The sequence below is a fragment of the Hypanus sabinus genome, unplaced genomic scaffold (genome assembly GCF_030144855.1).
Source record: "Hypanus sabinus isolate sHypSab1 unplaced genomic scaffold, sHypSab1.hap1 scaffold_1476, whole genome shotgun sequence".
NCBI lineage: Eukaryota > Metazoa > Chordata > Chondrichthyes > Myliobatiformes > Dasyatidae > Hypanus > Hypanus sabinus.
This window is the reverse complement of record NW_026779550.1, coordinates 25414-49579: the sequence shown is the minus strand read 5'-3', so window position 1 is coordinate 49579 and position 24166 is coordinate 25414. Positions and strand designations below refer to the sequence as shown.

At 48.9% G+C, this 24166-nt stretch overlaps 1 protein-coding gene across 4 annotated transcripts in view; it reads right to left on the bottom strand.

Annotated features, from left to right (window-relative positions):
• The window catches only part of LOC132387007 (oxidized low-density lipoprotein receptor 1-like), a 30567-nt gene extending 10317 nt beyond the window's left edge, over window positions 1-20250 (bottom strand). Inside the window, exons 1-6 of one of the 4 annotated variants that reach the window (XM_059959362.1) lie at window positions 20051-20250; window positions 16404-16472; window positions 14937-15056; window positions 8189-8299; window positions 5670-5783; window positions 1153-1266 (exon numbers count right to left, since the gene is read on the bottom strand). In XM_059959362.1, the coding sequence (XP_059815345.1) occupies window positions 1153-1266; window positions 5670-5783; window positions 8189-8299; window positions 14937-15056; window positions 16404-16472; window positions 20051-20117 (595 nt within the window). In that variant the 5' untranslated portion in view covers window positions 20118-20250. The remainder of the gene's footprint in view (window positions 1-1152; window positions 1267-5669; window positions 5784-8188; window positions 8300-14936; window positions 15057-16403; window positions 16473-20050) is intronic. The other 3 variants (XM_059959363.1, XM_059959364.1, XM_059959365.1) reach the window with 3 other exon arrangements.
• Window positions 20251-24166: the final 3916 nt, after the last annotated feature.

The window sequence follows — 24166 nt, the reverse complement described above, 5'->3', positions numbered from 1 at the left end:
AGGGGAGTGTCTGTGTCACAGTGAGAGGTCTCGATGTGACGAGGTCTGAGGAGTGTCGATGTCACTGTGTGGGGAGTGTCGATGTCGCACTGAGGTGCGTGTCTATGTCACAGTGAGGGATGTGTGACTGTTATAGTGAGGGGCCTGTCGGTGTCACAATGAGAGATGTGTCGGTGTCACACTGAGCAGTGTGTCTGTGTCACAGTGAGGTGTGTGACGACGTCACAGTGATATGTCTGTTTGTGTCACAGTGATTGACCTCTCTGTGACACAATATTGGGAATGATGGTGTCACAGAGAGGAGCCTGTCGATGTCACGATGTGGGGTGTGTTGCTTTCACGCAGAAGGTTGCATCATTGTTACGGAGAAGTTTGTGCCGGTGTCACAGTGAGGAGAGTGTTGGTGTCACGGTGAGCGAAGTGGTGGTGTCACTGTGAGGGGGGTGTCAATGTTGCGGTGTGGGGAGTGTAAGTGTCACGGTGAAAGGGAGTGTCGGTGTAAGGGTGTCACAGTTCTCCGTCTCGGTGTCACGTTCAGGGGAGTAGCGGTGTCACATTAAAGGGAGAGTCGGTGTCACGGTGTGGAGAGTGTCCGGATCACTGTGCTGGAAGTGTCAGTATTACAGTGAGACGGAGTGTCCATGTCACAGTGAGGGGGAAGTCCATGACATGGTAAGGGGCGTTACGATGTCCCGAAGTGGGGTCTGAAAGGTGTCACGGTTGAGGGACGTGACAGTGTCAGCGTTACGATGTGAGGTAAAAGTCACGGTTAGGGGAGTGTTGGTGTAATGGTGTGGACTGGACGGTGGCACGGTGTTGGGAGTGTCGGGAATGCTGGTGTCATGGATAGGGGAGTGTCGATGTCACAGAGAAGGGTGTGCAGATCTCACGGTGAAGGCTGTGGCAGTGTAGCGGTGAGAGATGTGTCGGTGTCACGGCAAGTGTACTGTCGTGCACGGTGTGAGGGTACTATCGTAATAATGGTAAGGGTCTTCTCTATGCTATGTTGAGGGTAACGTCTGTGTCACGGCGAGGGTCTTGCCGCTGTCACGGTGAGGAACGTGTCGGTGTCAGAGTGAGCTTTTTGCGCTAACATTTAATTTGACTCTGTTTGTTTACGGTATGACTACAACCGGAGCCTGTCCCACTCACCATAGATCGAAAGCCCGGCCACCATCGCGACGCCGATCGTAACGAGACAGAGTAGGGAGATCTTACGGACGGATCGATTTCCGATGTTCTGCTTCGGCTCCTGTTTCTGCGCACCTGTCGAGAGCCCATTCAGAGTGTGTGTGAAATCAGCCGTGTCCCCCACTGGGTCTCCCTTCCACCCACCATCCGCGCCCTATCCCACCATCACGATCACCCCTCCCTCTCACAATCCCATCTACTTTCAGCCGTCATCGCCGAGAGTCCAAATTCCTTGACTTGACAAAGGCTGACAGGTGTCTGACGGATTCCAGAGATCAGTCTGATCTCCCCTGAGCCTCCTCGGCTCCAGAGGAAGCGACCCAGGTGTCCGACCTCTCCTTGTAACACATGCCACCGAATCCCGTCAGAGTCCTGTTAAACCTCTCCGGAAGCTCCCCAACGCCCTGACATCCTTCCGATAATGGGGTGACCAGAACTGTATACAATACGCCTGATTCAGCCTAACCAGTGATTTTTGTTTTTATGAAGTTGCATTATAACAGCCGAAGTTTTAAACTCAGTGCCCCAACTGATATAAGCTTGGTATAACTGATAATGGTAAGAATGATATAAGCCTTCTTCGTCATCCTCTCAGAATGGATGAACCAATGCATAGGTCTACAGGACCCCGGTGCTGAACAACACACTTGAAGGTTCTGAATTTAATAGTCCGCTATCTCTGGATATTTGACCTACCAAGGTGCGACAGTTTAAGATTGTCCGGGTTAAACAGCTTTTAACATTTCTCCATCACAAATCAGAAACTGATCCATGTCTTTACAGGTCCTCTAAGCGATCCACAAGACCCATCAGCCTAACATCTAGAAACAGAACAAACTACCCACCTATACTTTCATTCAGATCGTTTATATACATCACAGACAGGGGAGATCCCACCCACGTCCATAGTTACAGGTCACCTCATTGGAGGAGAACAAGGTTACTCGATCTTAGAATGCAGAATAAAGTATCAACGTTACTGAGAAATTGCAGTCCAGGCAGTCTATAAGGTTGAAGAGCCACGAAGAGGAGGATTTGAGGTCAACAGTACATCTTATCGTATTAGGTGTCCGTTCAGTAGTCTGATTACTGTCGTGTACAAACTGTCCTTGAACCACCTTATACATGATTTCCCATTTTCACTCCGATGGGAGGGTGCAGAGGAGAAACTGTTCGGGGTGGCTGGAACCATTTATTTGATGATGCTGACTGTATTCCCGAGGCAGCAGGAAGTGCAGTCAGAGTTCATGGAGGGGAAGCTGGTTGCGGAGCTGGGCTCAGCTCTTTCCACAACGCTCTGCAGTTTCTTGCGGTCATGGGCGGAGCAGTGATTATATTTTTAGTGAGGAACCAGGACGTTTCATGAGAACAGTGTAGTAGACATGGTGAAAAGGGAAGACAATATTTTGTTTTTCACTTTGTAGACGACTCTGCAGAATTTTGTGGATCTCAGTGTCATAAGGTTGGGTGGGCGTTGATGCAGGACACAGACACTAAAGCACTAAGAACAAGACGGGACAGAACTAACGGACGGGACAGGTCGCAGACTAGCTAGGAGAGCAGGACCAGGACGAGGGACTGTGGGCAAGGAGCCTGGGCGTGGACCCCGAGCCCGTGACTGGACAAGGACCGAGTCTTGACTTGGGTTCGGACCCCAAACCAGGCGTAGACGTGACGAGGCCTGGGTTCTTGGAGCTTGAGATTGGGATTCGTGGAGTTCGGGGCTTGAGATTGGGATTCTTGGTTCTCGAGGCTTGAGATTGGGATTCTTGGTTCTCGAGGCTTGAGATTGGGATTCTTGGTTCTCGAGGCTTGAGATTGGGATTCTTGGTTCTCGAGGCTTGAGATTGGGATTCTTGGTTCTCGAGGTTTGAGGTTGGGGTTCTTAGAGTTCGAGGCTTGAGGCTGGAGTTCTTGGAGCTCGAGGCTTGAGGCTGGGATTCTTGTTTATCGAGGCTTGAGGCTGGAGTTCTTGGAGCTCGAGGCTTGAGGCTGGGATTCTTGGTTCTCTAGGCTTGAGGCTGCGGTTCTTGGAGATCGAGCTTTGGGCTTTGGTTCTTGAAGAGCTTGGCGCTTGAATAACTCGGAGGCTGGAGCTTGGAGGCAGACTAGGAACTGTACCTCAACAAAGAGCCGGGACTTATCCTTCGACAAGTCGGGACTCCTCTTTAACAAGACACTGACATGGACAGCACGTAGACATGCAGCCGGGAGTTATCCTTCAACAAGCCGGGACTCAACTGTTACTCCACATCAAGGTTTGGCAGGACCATCCATCGGGTAATGGCAGAACGGACTGAATTACCCGACGGAGGCAAAGACAATACAAGACAGATTTCCCCGCAAGGCATCAGCAGAACGGCCTGATTTAGCCCACGGAGGCGAGGACAAGATCCCAGGGAAGATTGACAAGATGACCACCCCCCAACCACACTCAATCCCAGGGCCACTTATATTCCCAGCTACAAGATGAGGATCAAGTGCTATGATTAAGTTCAACCGAAATAAGGGACAGTCCGAGGACCCGAGTCCGGAGGCTGCAGACCGGACCATGAACTGGAATGCGGACCTCGGAACGGACCGTGACACCCAGGAGAATTTGACTCGCTGATACGTCCAAATTGGTCGCTATAACGGACCCTTGACAAGTCCCGTATCAAGACCCCAGATGGTAGATCACTCTGGGAGATGGGAAACAGGAATGTACAGAGAGACCGAGAAGGAATGGAGCCGTGAGAATGGGAGGGAGAGGGAAAGATAAGGAGAGTATAGGAGAGAAGGATGAAGGAGATGACAGGTGGCGAGAAACCCAGGGGGAATTCCCGGGCGGATCTGACTGTGAAGGACAGAATAGGAATTGATAGCAGATGTACCATACTGTGGCTTGAACAAGGCTATTAACAAGAGCTCAGACTGGTCTGGAGATGGGGTGACAGATCTGTCTGACCAATTTGATTGCGGAGGACTGATCAGGTCGAGGTGCAGGATGTAATGTACACAGATTTTAAAAAGTCCCAAAACGGCATACCGCTCTGGGAGACGGTGTGCGACGCAGGGAGGAATGGCTGATTAGGTATACAATTGGCTCGGCGATAGCGGACACGCTTAAGGGTTGCAGTTCATTTCTCAGTCTGGAAGCCTGTCAGTAGCGACGTCAACTGGGGGGTCGGTGGTGGTTTGTCAACTACGGCAGATTACACAATACGCGGTAGGTGAGCTTGCAGATGACATTAACGCCGACGGCGTTTTAGGCAGTGGAGACATTTATCTCTTACAGTGGGACCTCGATCAGCCGGAGAAGTTGGCCGAGCAGGAGCACATACATTTTATTTTGAGCTATTTCATTTCAGGTAGACAAACAACAGGGTGGGACTTCCACGGTTAACGAGTGGAAACTTGGGAGATGTTAAAGAACGGAGGGCTACAAATGCATGGTTACGTGAAACTGACGTCGCCGGCAGGCAGGGCCGTGGAGAGTATTGTAGAACAGAGGGTCCCAGAGGCAAAGGGACATTGTTTCCTGCAATTGGGATCACGGCTAGTCAGGAACCCTGGGAAATGTTGTAGAACAGAGGGACCTAGGGGTACAGGGACACGATTCCCTGAAGATGAAGTCACGGGCAGTCAAGGACCCTGGGGCGTGTTGTAGAACAGTGGGACCAAGGAGTGCAGGGACACGATACCCTGAAGATGGAGTCACGGGTAGACAGGGACCCTGAGGAGTGTCGTAGAACAGAGGGACCAAAGGTTACAGGGACACGGTTCTCTGAAGATGGAGTCACGGGCAGACCTGGACCGTGGGGTGTTGTAGAACAGAGGGACCGAGGGCGCTTCAGGTACCCAGTTGAAGAAAGCTTCTGCCGCGCCGCCCTTCAACCGTCAGGACAATGAGTACAGGGGATGGGAGGTCACGTTGGAAATGGACAGACTTCAGCGAAGCCACACTTGGGGTAGAGTGTTCCTTTTCCCTCGTTCTCCACTGGATAAGATGCCACTGAGCTGGAGACAGTGACAGTGAGATTAAGAGTACGGTACGGACTAGGAGGGCCGGGATGGCCTGTTTCCGTGCTGTGATTGTTATATGGTTATATAGTACAGAGGAGATTTACGAACATTCAGGGACTTCAGAGACTGAGTTAAGGAAATAATTCAGGCAGTTTGTGATCATATGCCTCGGAGCGCAGAGGTGACCGGACAGGGTTGTATAAAACCACACGGGGCATAGACAAGGTGAACGCAGAGTCATTTTTCTCTTGGCTTGGAGACTCAAGGACCAAAACGCTCCGGGATATGGTGATAGCTGTAGGTGATGTAACTGGGGAGAAGAGTGACAACATTTTTTTTTTTTACCCAGACAGTGGTCCGTCTGTGGGAAGAGCTGCCAGAGGAAGTCGTCGATGCAAATGCATCAGAACTTGAACACTTTTGTCTAAAGCACGTGATCCCTTCAGAGTGATGTCATTATTGTGAACTCTGACCTGTCTCTGCAGCCACTGACACTTCGGCATGTCCCGAGGCAATGGGATGGTTATCATCGATGTGAAGTTCGTCTTCCGGTAGTTTTAGCACTGAGTAGGTGGAGTTCAGACCGTCTGAGAGAGAATGAGAGAGAGAAAGAGCAATAGAAGGAGGAGAGTCCGGTAGAGAATGTACTTTGCCGATCGGCGGCAGTTATTTCCAAAGGGAGCTCTGAGAGTGTTAGTCCATTGTGCGTGGCCTGTCAGTGGCTCTAGCCGGAGCACCAGTCGTGCGCTGGACAGCGGGGAAGGTTCAGGCATAAAAGGGAGACACTGCCTAGAGGAGCGGTCATCAAAGGAGTGATCTAAGGCAGAGCAGTCGGGCTTTGGCTGGAGCTACTTGGGGACCGGGTTAGGGAACTGGAGATGCAGCCCGATGACCTTCATCTCGTCATGGAAAGTAAGGAAGTGATAGACAGGTGGTATATGCAAATGTTATCGAATATACGGTTCTCAGAAAGTGGAGTCACAGGTGGACGGTGGTGAAGAAAGCGCCCGTCTCGCCGCCCTTCATCCGTCAGGGCAATGAGTCCAGGAGTAGGGTGGTCAAGTTGGAATTGTACAAGACGTCAGTGAAGCCACACTTTGAGTAGAGTGTTCCGTTTCCCTCGTCCTCCTCTGGATAAGATGGCACTGAGCTGCAGACAGTGCAGAGGAGATGTACGACGACATTCAGGTACTCGAGTGATTGAGTTATGGAAATAATTTAGCTCATCCTCTCAAGCTTTTTTTATTTTATCTAAAAGTCTTGTCTAGAATCAATCAACAAGTTATAGATACCGGTAATAGAACCATTAACAAAAAGGTTTTAAATTTAAAAGGTCATCCAATATTTTTTTTATCAGGACCTGTTGGAAAAGTAAGAAATAGGGAACGTAAGAAATCTCTAATTTGAAGGTATCTGTAAAACTGTGTTTTTGGCAGTGCCAAGTTAGTCGACAATTGGTCAAATGAAGCAAGAGATCCTGCGGTAAAAAGGTCCCAAAAACATTTATTGCCTTGCTCATCCCAACCCTTAACGACTTTGTCAGTCATGGAAGGGATAAAAAAATAATTAAGGAGAATGGGAGAAGATAATGAAATATTCGCTAAACGAAAAAAAATCCAAATTGAGACGAGATCTTTAAACTTTGCTTAACAATTATGTTATCTGTTGCTTTATTTGCTGAAAAAGAAGACTATTATCCAAGAAACGAGACAATAGAGAGAAATAAAAAAAAGCTTGGGAGGATGACCTAAATTGTCAGATTTCTGATGAAAGATGGATTAAAATTCTAAACGGGTTAATAAATCATCTTTCTGTGCCCGTCATTTTCTTTCTACAATTTTAAGTGGATCATAGAACTTACATTTCAAAATAGAAGCTGTCCAGTTTTTATCCAAAGGTTTCTCCACTTTATGATGAATGAAACTCTGCTGATGCCTCTTTAATTCATATGTTTTGCTTTTGCCCTAAAATTGAAAAGTTTTAGCGGGCAGTATTCTATACCTTCTCACAAATTTTTAGGGTCCAATTTGACCCAAATCCCTTTACTGCCTTGTTTGGTATTATTGCAAAAGAAGATATGTCTTTAAATACTCCGAACCTACAGGTTTTAGTTTTTACCTCTCTTTTAGCAAGGAGAGCAATCTTGCTTAAATGGAAGGAGTCTACCCCTCCTACACATCTTCAATGGCTACGTGATATTATGCCTTATTTAAATTTAGAGAAGATCCGCTGCTCAGACTTAAATTCGAAACAATCTTTTTATGAGATCTGGGGAGCTTGCCTAAATTACTTTTCCAACTTACAAAGTTTAACAGTGCACAGACTTTTATGTATATTTCTATCTTCCCTTCTTAAGCGAATATGTTTTTTTTAATCTAATTATCTATTATCATCCATTAGTTTTTTTCTTTGGTAGTTAGTAGGGAGTCGAATTTTTTATATAAAAAATTATTTGATGATGTGTGACATATCTTTACATTTTTGATTACAGAGTGGCATACCTTTATGTGTTATGCTATAACATTTTGATAAATTTTATTACAGTATATGAATGTACACAACTTATGTTGAGATGAATCTGTGTTGCACTCTGTAAATGTTTTTTTCTTTTTTTTCCTTCTGAATAAAAATATAGTAAAAAGAAAGAGTTATGGAAATAAGTCAGGCAGATTGAGCCTATATACCTGGGAGCGCAGAGGTGACCTTACAGAGTTGTATAAAACCACATGGGGAATAGACTAGGTGAATGCACAGAGTCATTTTTTTCTCTATGCATTGAGAATCGAGGACCAAAGCGCTCATGGATAAGGTGATAGCAGTAGATGATGCAACTGGGGAGAAGAGTAACCACGTTTTTTTTTTACTCAGACAGTGGTCCGTCTACGGGTCGGGCTGCCAGAAGAAATGGTTGAAGCAGATGCATTATAACTTGAACAGGTGTGCATAAAGCACGTGACCCCTTCGCAGTGATGTCATTATTGTAAACTCTGACCTGTCTGTGACATTTCGGCGGGTCCGGAGGCAATGGGAGGAACGTCATAATCATCGATGTGAAGTTCGTCTTCCGGTCGTTTCACCACTGAGTAGATGGAGTTCAGACCGTCTGAGAGATTGAGAGAGAGAAATAGAAGGAGGAGAGGCCGGCAGAGAATATACGTTGTCTATCGGCGGCAGTTATTTCCAAAGGGAGCTCTGAGAGTGTTAGTCCATTGTACGTGGTCTGTCTGTGGCTCTAACCGGAGCACCAGTTGTGAGTTGGACAGCAAGGAAGGTTCAGGCATAAAAGGGAGACACTGCCTAGCGGAGCGGTCATAAAGGAGCGGTTTTCAATGGAGTCATCTGACACAGAGCGGTCGGGCTTTGGCTGCAGCTCCTTGGGGACCGGGTAAGGAACTGGAGATGAAGCTCGATGACCTTCTAATGGTCATGGAATGTGCGGAGGTAATAGAGAGGAGCTATAGGCAAGTAGACACACCAGGGCTTGAGAGCCAGATAAATGGGCAACAGTCAGGAGAGGGAAGAGCAGGAGTCACACACTAGAGAGTACCCCAGTGGCTGTCCCTCTTAAGAATAAGTACTCCTGTTTGAGTACTGTTAGGGAGGGAGTGTTGGGTGACGGTATTCCTATGGGATACAACTATGGCCGCTTCTCTGGCATAGCGTCTGGCCCTGTGGTTCAGAAGGGTAGGGAAGGGAAGAGGACGACAGCAGTAATAGGGGACTCTATAGTGAGGGGGTTCAGACAGGCGACTCTGTGGACGCTGGAAAGAAACGCGGATGGGAGCTTGCCTCACAGGTGCCAGATCGTGTGTAACGAGCTTCCAGTTGAAGTGGTAGAGGCAGGTTCGGTATTGTCATTTGAAGTAAAATTGGATAGGCATATGGACAGGAAAGGAATGGAGCGCCACGGGCTGAGTGCAGGTCGGTGACAATAGGTGAGAGTAAGCGGTCTGCGCGGACTGTAAGGGCCGAGATGGCTTGTTTCCGTGCTGTAATTGCTGCATGGTTATACGGTTATACAGATTCTCTTCTGGTCCTCAACACGATCCACAACACCACCGTATCATCTGCAAACGTACCAAACCACTCATCTAAAATGTCATCCGGGTCATTGCCACACATCACAGAGAGGAGAGGTGCCAGTTACATCCAGAGATACCGATCACTTCATGTTGTGGAGCAACGTAAATCAATCACAGAATGCAGAATAAAGCGTCACAGTTACAGAGAACGTGCGGTGCAGGCAGATAATAAGCTGAAACGGCAAAAGGGAAGCAGATTGCGAGGTCAAGAGTACACTTTGCATGGTAGAGGACGGTTCAATAGTCTGATAACTCTGGGGTGGAAGCTGTCCTTGAGCCCAATGAGACAGGCCTTCGCATCTTCCTACCGACAGTAAGGTGCAGAAGACAGAATGACCGGCGTGACTGGAGGTGATTCTGTAATGCTGCTGGCTGCTTCATCGAGGCGTCGGCATCTGTGGAAAGAGTTCATGGAAGGGAAGCTGGTTTCCGAGAAAGGCTCAGCTCTTTCCACAACGCTCAGCATTTTCTTTCGGTCACGAGTGAAACTGTTTTTATATTTTTAGTGAGGAACCAGGGCGGTTCATGAGAACAGGGAAGCAGACTTGATGAATAGGGAACTCTATAACGGATTTAACATTTCTAGTCGGTGGGCTACTCTGTAAAATGTTGGGAGGCACAGCGAAATTTGTCTGACTGATTTGTGCGCATTGGCAGACATAATGTACGCTGGCTGACAAGTCCCCAGATTGTTTATCCCACTGGAAGGTGGAAGGAAGGGACATCGGTAGGGACGGAGAAGCAATGGAGCAGTTAGACAGGGAGGGCGAGGGGAAGATATGGAGTGTGGAAGATAGTGGGGGAATGGAGATATTAGATTGCGTGAGACCTAGTGAGAGTTGTCGGATAATTTGACAGGGAGGACAGAACAAGCACGGGTAGTAGGTATATCGTACGTCGAGTTGAAAAGGGCGAACGACAAGTATTCAGACAGTAGACTGCTCTTGAGAATGATGTGGAACCAAAGGAGATTGGTCTCATTAATTTGACTGCGGAGGACTGCTCCAGTCAGCTTGGTAGACGTAATATTCACAGATTTAACAAGGTCCCAGATGAAAGTTGGTGTACCACCAACGGAGGGATGGCTGACAGGATATAACATTGGCTCGGCGGTCGTAGCAAAGTTTTGAGTGTTGAACTTGGTTTCTCAGACTGGAATCTGGTCACTAGACATGTTTGCCAGAATGTCGCTAGTCGGACCAAGGATCTTAGTCAATTATATAGACCATTTGCAATAGATTACACAATAAGCAGTTGACAAGCTTGCAGATTGCTAGAATGGTTCGGGGTGGTTTAAACTAATTTGCAAGGGGGATGGAACCCAGAGCGATAGAGCAGTGAAAGAAGTGCATGGGGTAAAGCCGGATTTAACATATAGAGATGCTTTGAGGAACGAGGAGCAGAATAAAGGGTGTAAGGCTAGTAAGGTAGAAGGGTTATAGTGTGTGTAAGAATGCAAGAAGCATCAGGAACAAAGGTGATGAACTGATAGCTGGGATACATACATGGAATTATGATGTAGTGGCCATTCCGGAGACCTGGCTGGCACCAGGGCAGGAATGGATTCTCCATATTCCGGGATTTCATTTCCTTAAAAAGGATGGGGGATGTGGAGGAGGCGTGGTATTACTGGTCAGGGATACTATTACTGCTACAGAAAAGGGTGGGTAGTATAGCAGGATCCTCTTTTGAGTCAGTATGGGTGGATGTCAGGAACAGGAAGGGAGCAGTTACTCTACTGGGGGTATTCTATAGGCACCCTGGTGGCAGCAGAAATACCGAGGAGCAGATTGGGAGGCAGATTTTGGAAAGGTGCAAAAATAACATGGTTATTGTCATGGTTGACTTTAATTTCCCTAATATTGATTGGCAATTGATTAGTTCCAAGGGTTTAGTTTGTTAAGTGTGTCCAGGAAGGATTCCTGTCACAGTGTGTTGACAGGCCAACTAGGAGGAATGCCATACTAGATCTAGTATTAGGTAACAAACTGGTTCAAGTCATAGATCTGTCAGTGGGTGAGCATCTGGGGGACAGTGATCACTGCTCCCTGACCTTTAGCATTATCATGGAAAAGGAAAGAATCAAAGAGAACAGGGAAATATTTAATTGGGAAAGGACAAATAATGAGGCTATAAGGCTAGAACTTGTGGGTGTGAATTGTCATGATGTTTTCGCAGGAAAATGTACTATGGACATGTGGTCTTTGCTAAAGGATCTCGTCCAGGATGTTAGGGATAAATATGTCCAGGTGAGGAAGATAAAGAATGGTAGGGTGAAGAAACCATGGGTGGCAAGTGAGGTAGAAAATCTAGTCATGAGGCTTAGGAAGCAAGGTTGAGATGGGTCTATTGATGAATATAGGGTAGCAAGATAGCAGTTTAAGAAAGGGCTGAGAAGAGCAAGAAGGGGGCATGAGAAGGCCCTGGCGAGTAGGGTAAAGGAAAACTCCAGGCATTTTTCAATATGTGAAGAACAAAAGGATGACAGGAGTGAACGTAGGACCCATTAGAGATAAAAGTGGGAAGAGGTGGCTGGAGGCTGTGGAAGTGAACGAGGTCCTCAATGAATACTTCCTTTCGGTATTCACCAAAGAGAGGTAACTTGATGACGGAGAGGACAATATGAGTGAGGCTGATGTCCTGGAGCACGTTGCTATTAAGGGAGAAGAGGTGTTGGAGTTGTTAAAATACATTAGTACGGATAGGTCCTCAGGACCTGACGGAATATTCCCCAGGCTGCTCCACAAGGCGAGGGAAGAGATTGCTGAGACTCTGGCTAGGTTCATTGTGTCCTCTTTATCCGAAGGAATGGTACTGGAGATTTTGGAGGGAGGCGAATGTTGTCCCCTTGTACAGAAAAGGTAGTAGGGATAGCCCGGGTAATTATAGACAAGTGAGTCTTACGTCTGTGGTGGGAAAGCTGTTGGAAAAGATTCTTAGAGATAAGATCTATGGGCATTTAGAGATTTATGGTCTGATCAGGGACAGACGGTATGGCTTTGTGAGGGCAGATCATCTCTAACTAGCCTGATGTAGTACTTTGAGGAGGTGACCAGGCATATAGATGGGGATAGTGCAGTGGATGTGACCGACATGGATTTCAGTAAGGCATTTGAGAAGGTTCCGCACGATAGGCTTATTCAGAAAGTCAGAAGGCATGGGATGAAGGGAATGTTGGCCATGTAGATTCAGAATCCGCTTGCCTGTAGAAGGCAGAGAGTCGTGGTGGAGGGAGTACATTCAGATTGGAGGGTTCGACTAGTGGTGTTCCACAAGGATCTGTTCTGGGACCTCTAATTTTCGTGATTTTTATTAACGACCTGTATGTGGTGGTAGAAGAGTGGTTTGGCAAGTTTTCAATGGGCACAAAGATTGGTGGTGTGGTTGATAGTGTAGAGGATTGTCGAAGATTGCAGAGATACATTGATAGGATGCAGAAGTGGGCTGAGAAGTGGAAGATGGATTTCAACCCGGAGAAGTGTGAGGTGGTACACTTTGGAAGTTCAAACTCCAAGGCAGAGTACAAGGTTAATGGCCGGATACGTGGTGGTGTGGAGGAGGAGAGGGATCTGGTGGTGCATGTCATCTGATCCCTGAAAGTTGCCTCACATGTAGATAGGGTAGTTAAGAAAGCTTATTGGATGTTAGCTTTCAAAAGTAAAGGGATAGAGTTTAAAAGACGCGATGTATTGATGCAGGTCGATAAAACTCTGGACAGGCCACACTTGGAGCACTGTGTCCATTTCTGGTTGTCTCAGTATAGGAAGGATGTGGAAGCATTGGGAAGGGTACAGAGGAGACTTACCAGGGTGCTGCCTTGTGTGGGTACTATGGATTACAATAAGAGATCAGGGGAGTTAGGGCTTTACTCTTTGGAGAGAAGGAGGATGAGAGAGATATGATAGGGGAGTACAAGATATTAAGAGCGATAGAGTGGATAGCCATTGTCTCGTCCCCAGGGCATCACTGCTCAGTACAAGAGGACATGGCTTTAAGGTGTAAAGGGGGTTTCTTCATTATCATTGTTACTGAGTATGTTCATCAAAATGGCTTTGTTTGTTAAAAGTAGGAATGCTGCATTGTTGCGAGAGAGTGCAGGAAGCTTGTTTGGGTTAAAATTTACTGATAAGTAGAATTGTATTCCTTTGTAAACCAATTGGGATTAATGTTGTTCTTTCTTCTGAGTCTATAAGCTATTGTTGGGGTGATTGGCGCGAGGGGGTGAGAGAGATAGGACGCGATGCTGTAAACTGGACGAGGAACAGACACCAAGACGAAGATAGATGTGCTTGGTTGACCACTTCGGGTGGTCCTGAACTGCGAGTCGAGGAGTTCGGAGGGGATCGAATGGTGGCCAGAAGTCTTCAGTAATTGAGCTCCAACGGTTGTGCACGAAGTGGTTTATACTTTGTTAAGTTTGACACCTTTTCTTTATTTTCTTTTCCTTCAGAAGTACCGTATCGTTATTAATCACTTAGTTATAGTAACCTTTATAAATTGTACTCATTTAATCGCATATTGTGTACTGTTTGTTTTCTTTTTGGGCGAGTCGGGGACATCACACAGCATCCACACCAGCTGATTACCCAGATTGGCGGGGCCGAATGCTGCTCCCCCTGGAGAAGAAAGAGCTGAGCGAGCCTGAGGCGACCCAGGGGGTTAAAGGGTTAAGGGGAGTGAAGCTCAAGGGGGTTATTAGAAGAAGTTTTTTGACTCAGAGAGTGGTTGTTGCGTGGAACGCACTGCCCGAGTCAGTGGTGGAGGCAGAATCACTAGTGATGCTTAAGAGACTGCTAGACAGGTATATGGAGGAATTTAAGGTCGCGGGGAGAGATATATGGGAGGCAGGGTTTGAGGTTCGGCGCAACATTGAGGACCGAGGGGCCTGTAATGTGCTGTACTATTCTATGTTATTGATATGAGAAACAGTGAAGAAAGTTTCCGCTTCCAGTGGGATCTCGATTAGTAGGGAAATAAGGCCGAGCAGAAGCAAATTCAATTTATTTCGGGTAGCTGCAGCTGTCGAATTTCAGGAAGACAAGCCAGGGTGTGACAGTCACAGTAGGAGCCCTGGGAAGTGTTATAAACTAGACGGACCCAGGTCTACGGGAAAACGGTTCCCAGAAATTGAGGTCAAGGATAGACAGGGCAGAAAAGATTGCATCTTTATGAATCAGTACAAGAGTCGAGAGGTCACTTTGCAGTTGTACAGGATGTAGGGTACGCCGACCTTGGAGTATAGCGTTCAGTTTTTGTCCACCTGCTGCAGGTGAAATGCCACTGGGCAGCAAATATTGCACAGGGAGCTTTACGGGCATACTCGAGGGACTGAGTTATTCAGATAATTCAGGCAGGTTAGGATTTTATACCTTGGAGTTCATGGGTGACCTTACAGAGGTTTATAAAACCACGTGGGGCACAAACAAGGTGAACGCGCAGAGTCATTTTCTATAGAATTGGAGAATCGAGGATCAGTGTGCACAACTCTGAAGTGACAGCAGAAAGAGATTTAACAGCGGACCTGAGTGACAATTTTTTTTTAACCGGACGGTGCTCCGTCTTTGGAAGGAACTTCCAGGGAAAAGGTCGATGCAGATACATTAGCACTTGTACACTTGTGCTTATATCACGTGACCCCTTCCAAAAGTGAACTCTGACCTGCCTGAGCAGTCATTGGCATTTTTCCTGGTCTCGAAGCAATAGGAGGATCTTCTTCCTTCGCGATGAGAAGATCATTGTGAAGAAGGTTCAGCTGAGAGTAGGTGGGGTCCAGTCCATCTGGGAGCGAATGGAAGAGAATGTGAGAGAGGGACAAATAAAAGGGCAAGGGACAGGTAGAGAATGGGAGGGGGGTGAGAGACAGGGAGAAAATATGAGGGAGGTTAGGAAGTGAGTAGAGAAAGTCGTGGAGACAGAGCAGTAGAGAGAGGGATTGTCTCAGTGCCAGAAGCAAACGTTTAATGTTGCATTTCTGAGCAGTCACGAGCAGACCCATCAGTAGCAGAAGCAAATGCAATTTAAATCGGATAAGTGTGCGCTATCGTATGTCTGTCAGATAGCCCAGAGTTGGACATTCACAGCTTTCCGGAGGAACATTGAGGTGTATTGGAGAACAGAAGGACCCGCGGTCCAGGAACACGGTTCCCAGAATGTGAAGTCACAGATAGACAGGGTGTTGAATGCGAATGAACGCAGACCTTCATCAGAATGTCACTGAGTACAGGAATCAGGTGAACATGTTGCAGTTGTACAGTACGTCGGTGAGGTCACACGTGGAGTACGGTGTCCTCTCATGTCAAGTCAGGTCAAGTCATTTATATTGCCATTTCGACCATAACTGCTGGCACAGTGCATAGTAAAAATGAGAGAACGTTTTTCAGGATCGTGGTGTTACATGACACAATACAAAAACTGGACTGAACTGCTTAAAAAAAACAACACAGGGAAAGCTACACTAGACTACAGACCTACGCAGGACTGCATACAGTGCACAAAAACATTGCAGGCTTCACAATAAGTAATAAACAGGACAACAGGGCAGTAAGGTGTTAATCCAGGCTTCGGGTATTGAGGAGCCTGATAGATTGGGGGAATAAACTGCTACATAATCCATTCTTGAGAGCCGGAAATGCTTCGGGGCCTTTTCCCTGACGGCAGGAGGGAGAAGAGATTGCATGAGGGGTGCATGGGGTTCTTCATAATGCTATTTGCTTTGCGGATCCTTTCTGGAAAAGACGCCATCAAACTGGAAATGAGTGCACGGGGAGATTTACGAGTACGTTGCCGGGACTCCAGGGACTGAGGTTGGGTTGATTGCGAAGTTTTTCCTTGTAGCGCAGGGATGACCTTTCAGCGGTATATAAAGCCACGAGGAGCACAGACAGAGTGAATGGGCGCTATTAGTTCCCCTTAACCTGGACTATGGAGGACCAGAGCGCACAGGTATAAGGACAGAGGGGAAACAGATTTAACTGGTGAGCCGATTGACAAGCCTTTGTTACCCTGATGGTGGTCAGTCTGCGGAACGAGCTGCCAGGGAATTGGAGACGACTGCATTACACACTTGAGCATTTGGGAGTATGACATGTGAGCCCTCCAGAATGACGTCTTTGTTGCATCACTGACCTGTTTGTGTATTGGGGAAGCGTTCGACTTTCCGAATGTTCAGCTCGGTGTAGGTGGAGTTCAGATAGTCTGCGAGAGAGAGATAGACAAGGAAGAGTGAGAGCGATAGAAAATCGGGGACAGTGAGGTGCAGAGGGAAGGGATGAGATATCGAGAGAGGAGGAGTGAGGGCTGTCGGGAGGGAGGCAAGAGGGGGAAGCGAGACAGGGATTGCAAAAACAGAGAGGGTGAAATGAATGGATGGAGTGGTTGAGAAAGGGGTGATCGAAAAGGGGCGATGGGCGGGAAAATGGAAGAGAATGGGGGACACAGAACAAGGAGAGACAGGGAATGTTAGAATGTTACCTGGGTTTCAGCACCTAAGTTACAAGTGAACAAGTTAGGTCTTTATACCTTGCAGCGTAGAAGGTTGAAGTGGGGACTTGATAGAGGTAATTAGCGTTATGGTGGGTACAGATAGAGCTGATGTGGATAGGCTTTTTCCATTGAGAGTAGGGAGATTCAAACAAGAGGACATGAGTTGAGAGATAGGGGGCAAATGTTTAAGGTAGCAGGAGGGGAGCGTTATGAGCTAAGTGCAGATCAGTGGGACTAGCTGACAGTAAGCGTTCGGCATGGTCTAGAAGGGTCGAGATGGCCAGTTTCCGTGCTAAAATTGTTATATGGTTATATGTAAAAAATAGGGGATAAAGTGAGGTGAAGGTAGTGAGATAGTGAGCGCGGAGAGTAGGATTGAGAGGTGAGACAAAGGGGTGAAAGGTGGGAGAGAGAGGGTGGAAGAGATAAACGGAGTGAGCGAGTGAGGGAAAGAGTACAGAAGGGAGAGAGAGTGGGAGACAGGGAGACGTTGACAGGGAAGAGGATTAAGAAAGTGAGCAAAGAGAGGGGAAGAGTTAATGGGGAAGAAGGAGTAGAGAGATGCTGGGAGATAGTTAGAGAGCGAGCAGAATGAAGGTGTCAAGAGGGAAAAGGAAGCAGAGTGAGGACAAGAGAAGGGAGAGTGGATGAGATGGGAAAAGAGGGATTGTGGTGAGTAGGGAGGGGAAACAGAAGAATGAGCGTGAGGGAAAGGGAGAGAGAAGGGGGAAGGGATAAGGCTTGTGCAGAGTGAGAGAAGGGAGAGGACAGCGAAGGGGAAAGAGGGCATTAAAATAAACTTTATAGCGCGCCCTCATCACCGCATCTCTTCCTGCCCTCTCTAAACACAACCCTACAGCTGCCTTATTCAGCTGCCATCCCACCTCCCTCCTTTCGCCCTGTCAGCGCTCCCCCCTCAGTCACCCTTCCAACCGACCGCCCCGACCACGACACTCCCACAACAATGCCCCACCCATGACATTCCGTCCTCCCACACCGCTCTCTCCCCACTCCGTTCCACGATGCTGCTTCTATACCGCCCTCCTATGCCGGTCGCTCCACGCCTCCCTTCCCAAAGTGTGCCATGGTCACGCCCCCACCCCGTGACGTTGCTTTCTCCTCGTCGCCTCTCCTGTGCGCTCCCTCCGACACAGTCAAACAGCGAATCATTCGGGTCAGCTGTCAGTTTGCCCTGAGGTTTCACGACAGGAATGGACACATTACATGACCACAGTCAAGGCAAAAAAAGATTAAACTGACTTTCACCTCTACGGACCTGGGGCTCCACGTACTGGACATCAGGTTCAGCTGGGAGCGATACAGGGAGGTTCGGAAATGGGCTGAGGGAACCTCATCATCGACCCAGCACAAACACACGAAATCAAACACAGAGTGACCCACGCTCCACACCGTCCCATCACACTCTCCCGGGGTGAGACACAGAGTGAATCTCCCTCCACATCGTCCCATCACACACTCCCGGGGTCAGACACAGAGTGAATCTCCCTCCACACCGTCCCATCACACACTCCCGGGGTCAGACACAGAGTGAATCTCCCTCCACATCGTCCCATCACACACTCCCGGGGTCAGACACAGAGTGAATCTCCCTCCACACCTTCCATCCCACACTCCCGGGGTCAGACACAGAGTGAATCTCCCTCCACACCGTCCCATTACACAATCCCGTGGTCAAACAGAGTGAATCTCCTTCCACACCGTCCGTTTATTCACTCCCGGGGTCAGACACAGAGTGAATCTCCCTCCACACCGTCCCATCACACACTCCCAGGGTCAGACACAGAGTGAATCTCCCTCCACACCCTCCCATCACACACTCCCGGGGTCAGACACAGAGTGAATCTCCCTCCACACCGTCCCATCACACTCTCCCGGGGTGAGACACAGAGTGAATCTCCCTCCACATCGTCCCATCACACACTCCCGGGGTCAGACACAGAGTGAATCTCCCTCCACACCTTCCCAACCCACACTCCCGGGGTCAGACACAGAGTGAATCTCCCTCCACACCGTCCCATCACACACTCCCGGGGTCAGACACAGAGTGAATCTCCCTCCACACCGTCCCATCACACACTCCCGGGGTCAGACACAGAGTGAATCTCCCTCCACATCGTCCCATCACACACTCCCGGGGTCAGACACAGAGTGAATCTCCCTCCACACCTTCCATCCCACACTCCCGGGGTCAGACACAGAGTGAATCTCCCTCCACACCGTCCCATTACACAATCCCGTGGTCAAACAGAGTGAATCTCCTTCCACACCGTCCGTTTATTCACTCCCGGGGTCAGACACAGAGTGAATCTCCCTCCACACCGTCCCATCACACACTCCCAGGGTCAGACACAGAGTGAATCTCCCTCCACACCCTCCCATCACACACTCCCGGGGTCAGACACAGAGTGAATCTCCCTCCACACCGTCCCATCACACACTCCCGGGGACAGACACAGACTGAATCTCCCGCCACACCGTTCCATCACACACTCCCGGGGTCAGACACAGACTGAATCTCCCTCCACACCGTCCCATTACACACTCCCGTGGTCAAACACAGAGTAAATCTCCCTCCACACCTTCCCAACCCACACTCCCGGGGTCAGACACAGAGTGAATCTCCCTCCATACCGTCCCATCACACACTCCCGGGGTCAGACACAGACTGAATCTCCCTCCACACCGTCCCATCACACACTCCCGGGGTCAGACACAGACTGAATCTCCCTCCACACCGTCCCATTACACAATCCCGTGGTCAAACAGAGTGAATCTCCTTCCACACCGTCCGTTTATTCACTCCCGGGGTCAGACACAGAGAGAATCTCCCTCCATACCGTCCCATCACACACTCCCGGGGTCAGACACAGACTGAATCTCCCTCCACACCGTCCCATCACACACTCCCGGGGTCAGACACAGAGTGAATCTCCCTCCACACCGTCCCATTACACAATCCCGTGGTCAAACAGAGTGAATCTCCTTCCACACCGTCCGTTTATTCACTCCCGGGGTCAGACACAGAGAGAATCTCCTTCCACACCGTCCCATCACAAACTGCCGGGATCCAACACAGAGTTAATCTCCCACCACAGCGTCTCACAGGCCTGGGCTAAGACACAGAATGAAGCTCCCTCCCTGCTGTGCGATTACATACCCCCGGGGTCAAACGCAGAGCTAGTTTCCATGCAGACTGTCCACCACACGCTCTCGGAGTCTGACTCATATTGAATCCCCCTCCCTCCCTCCCGTCTTTCTGCCCCTCTCACCTCGGGAAGGAGCCTGTATGTCAGTTTTTGTGGGTTTCTTATTCATGTAGGTCTCGTTGTCGTCCATCCCGTCGAGGATCCTCTGCGTCTCTGAGCTCAGAAAGGAGAAGTAACCGTTGTCAGAGGAAGCCTGTTTTGACAAGTGAGTCAGACCGACACCAACAAACACGAGATCAGCAGCTGATAAAGAGGAACCGAGAGGAGGGGCTGGGGAAGGTGCCGTGTAGAGGGATTGAGAGTCTGCGAGAGGGTGACCCACAGAGATAAGAGTGGAGCAAGGAAGAGTAGTGATAGTGAGGAGGAGTGAGAGAGGGGGATATAGAGTGTGGGCTGAGAGAGAAGTATGGATAGTGGACTGTGAATAGTGGAGTAGAGAGGTGATGGGTGAGAGGTTGGAGTGAAAGGAATGTAAGAGTGACGGAGATGGCGAAAACGGGAGGTGATGAGGAAGATGTGTAGATAAATTGAGGGGGAGGAGATTGGCAGAGAGAGGGAGAAATGTCGGCGCGTTTAAAGTGAAGAAAAGAGAGAAAGACAGAATGATAGGAGCGGTGAGTAGAATAGAAAGAAGAGAGGGAGGTACAGAGAAGAAAGAGGAGAGCAGGATAGGGAGGGATGAGGGAGAAGGAATGTGGACGATGAGGGAGAGAGTAGTCGAATGAGGAGAGACTAAAGGAATGGAAGGATTCTCTATCCTTTTCAACCTCTCTCTCCCCCACAGTTACATCTGCATCTGTCACACACCCTCCCTCTACAACCGTCTCTAACTTACTCTTACCCCTCCATGTTACACCCTTCGTCATCTCGCTCCCCACATTCCTTACTCTCTCCCGACTCTCTTATACGCCGCTACCCCGTTCTTAACACTGCCCGTGCCTTTCCCCACTCCCTGTCTCTTTCCCACACTCTTCCTCCCCCCAACCTCCTTCCTTTCACCCCCCTCCTCCCTCTCCCACTCTCTTTCTCAAGTTCCCTGCCTTCCCTCTCAATCGGAGACACTTTCTCTCGGTCTAAACATATTATGCGATTCTGTCTCTGCATCCCCGTCACTAACCCCCTCTTTATCCTCCATGAATATCCCAAATCTGCTTCAATTTTGCTCTTCTGTCCAGATTGCTCCCGCACTCTACCCACTCTCTCCCCATCCCTATCTTTCTCACTGTGCTCTTCACTCAGCCCTCTCTTTCACTCTCCATTCTCCCTTTCTCCAGCATCCTCGCTCTCATACTTTCTGTCTTCCCAAATTTGTTTCGCCCGCACTGAACACGCAACTGTCGGATATCCGATAACAAAGCGGTCCACTGTTCCGTTTTCTGGAAAGGCGCCCCCCGCTGTACAAGTACGTCCTCGTCACCATTTTTCTCACCGCAATCGGGATCGGTCACACTCTCCATTGTAAGACAGGTGCGCGGGGAAAGGAGAACGTATCTTTGGAAATGATGGACTTGTAGAGAGGGAGCAGGTGGGGATTGTCCGGACCGGCGCAGAGAGAGTGAGAGGGAGACAGAAAGAGTGACACGGAGAACCTCATCAATGCCCATACACACATTCCGGGGGTCAGACACAGAGTGAATCTCCCTATACACCGTCACATCACATACTCCCGAGGTCAGACACAGAGTGAATCTCCCTACACACCATCCCATCAAACATACCCGGGGTCAGACACAGAGTGAAGTTCCCACCCCACCGCCCTAAAACACACTCCCGCGGTCACATACCGAGTGAATATCCCTCCGCACCGACCAATCACACACTCCCGGGATCACACACAGAGTGAGTCTCCCTACACACCGTCCCATTACGCACTGTTGGATCAGAAACAGAGAGAAGCTTCCTCTCTGCCCGCACTCCCCTCTCAGCAATCAACAGCGCTTCAGCCTTCCTGTGGTCTTGAATTCTGTCTCTGCCTCAGAGATAATATGTGTGTGTCACCAACTGTAGGGCAGAGGGACAGGGAGGGTAGAGGAGGAGAGGGGAGGGCAGTGAAGGAATGTTGAGTTTTCAGTCACTGGTCGGGAGTGATGAGGAACCATACGTCCGGCCTGCCCTCACGGAGAGGTAGAGAGGCTCAAATCCGAGAGATCGATACCTGGTGGACGGGGAGCATGATAACACCAGACGTTAACACTCCGCCATTATACCTGCAGTTCCCTGTGAAAACAGACAGAGAGGCGTTTGAGCCGGCATGACTAAGCCGTGGTGCAGTAGGGGAAGGGGCGCGTTTCGGGGAATGAGGATCTAGAAGGCAGTGGGTGACAGAGAAATACAGGGCTGTAGGTGACACAGGGCCTGGCGGAGTCAGGGAGGCGTGAATTTAAGGGTCAAGGTGACGGAGGACTGTAGAGGAGGGTGGAGAGTCCGAGACGATCGTCAACCTCCCTATGCTTCAGTAGGAATTTCCCACCTGCTTCAAAAGGGGACAATCACACCAGTGCCCGGGAAGAGTATGGAGATCTGCCTCAACAACAATTGCCCAGTGACACTCACAGATACTGTGATTGAATGTTTAGAGAGGCTGGCCATACCGAAAGTCAACCCCTTTTCCAGCAAGGACAAGGCCGCTATATTTTGACGAACTCCACTATCGGTCTACTGCGGATACAATCTCATTTGCTTTCCCCTGGACAATGGACCACCTGCACAATACAACACCAACGTCAGGATGCTGTTGACTGACAACAGCTCGGCGTGCAGCATTATCAACCCCTCAGATCCTGGGCCAGTGAACCTCCCTCTGTAACTGGGTGATGGACATCCTCATCGGGAAACCTCAGTCAGCGCAGATCGGCAGTGACGTCACCGATCGACAATTGGTTTTGAGGAAGCAGAGAGGCTACAGAAGGGTGCAGAGAGATTGAGCGAATGGGCAAAGAAGCGGCGGGTGGATCACAGTGTCGGGATGTGTATGACCATGCCTTTTGGTGGAAGGAATGAAGGCACAGACTGTTTAATAAATGGTGAAAAATTCAAAGATCTGATGTGCAAAGGGACCTGATAGACATCGTGCAGGATTCCCTAAAGGATCATTTTCAGGTGGAGTCGCTGGCGAGGAAACCAAATACAATATTCGCATTCTTGTCGAGATGATTAGATTATGAAAACAAGGATGTAGCGTTGAGACATTATAAAGCACTGGTGAGGTCTGACTTGGCAATACGGTGAGCGGTTCAGGGTCCCTTATCTACACCGGCCAGAGGAGCTTGCATTGCAAAGGGTTGAAAGGAAGATCACGGGAATGATTCCGGGATCGAAACGCTTATCAGATCTGGAGCGTTTGATGGCCGAAACTCAGAAGAATGAGGGGGCGGCGGGGAGAGGGTTGTTGTTGAAATCGATCGAATGATCAAAGGCTTCGACAGAGTAGATGTGGAGAGAAGGTTCCCCGTGGCGAGACCGGTGGAGCCACATCGCAATGGAGATCCGTCCTTTTAGAACGGAAATTGGGGGGAATGTATTCAGCCAGAGTATGGTAAATAGGTTACACAGGCGGCTGTGGATTCCCACAGTGGGTGTATTGAAGTCAGAGGTGGACAGATTCTTGATTACACAGGGCATGAAGGAATACGGTAAAAAGGCAGGAGATTGTGGCTGAGGGGGACCTGGATCAGAAATGATGAAATGGCGCAGCAGACTCGATGGCCTTAATCTGCTCCGATATCTCATGGTCTGATTTTAGGTTCCTGTGTTTCCGGGTGTCAGCGTCTCAGTGGATCTGTCCTGGGACCAACAGATTCATGCAAACACGGAGAACGTGTCATGTTCCAGACTGTACAGCGCCAGGCTTCCAAATGCCGGCACGCCCATTCCCCAAAATGTGATGAGATGTCACTTTCCCTTTAAGGCTCAGGCTGACAATTATTGCCCCTCAACATTGCTTCATGGAAAGTCTGTCGTTGACGTCCCCGTGCTGAGCACTCAGTGCTCAAAGTTAGGAGATCCATTTCAAGAACTATTCTTTGTAACAGAAACTTTGGGTGCCTTTACTGCCGTCCAGTTTATTTCGTGTCTGAGTAACAGTGTACTTCAGACCACACTCTACATTTCCCATCGCCACCATAGATCTCTCGTTGCAGAAGGAATTACAACGTGAGCAGTTTGAGCGGATTCTGTCTT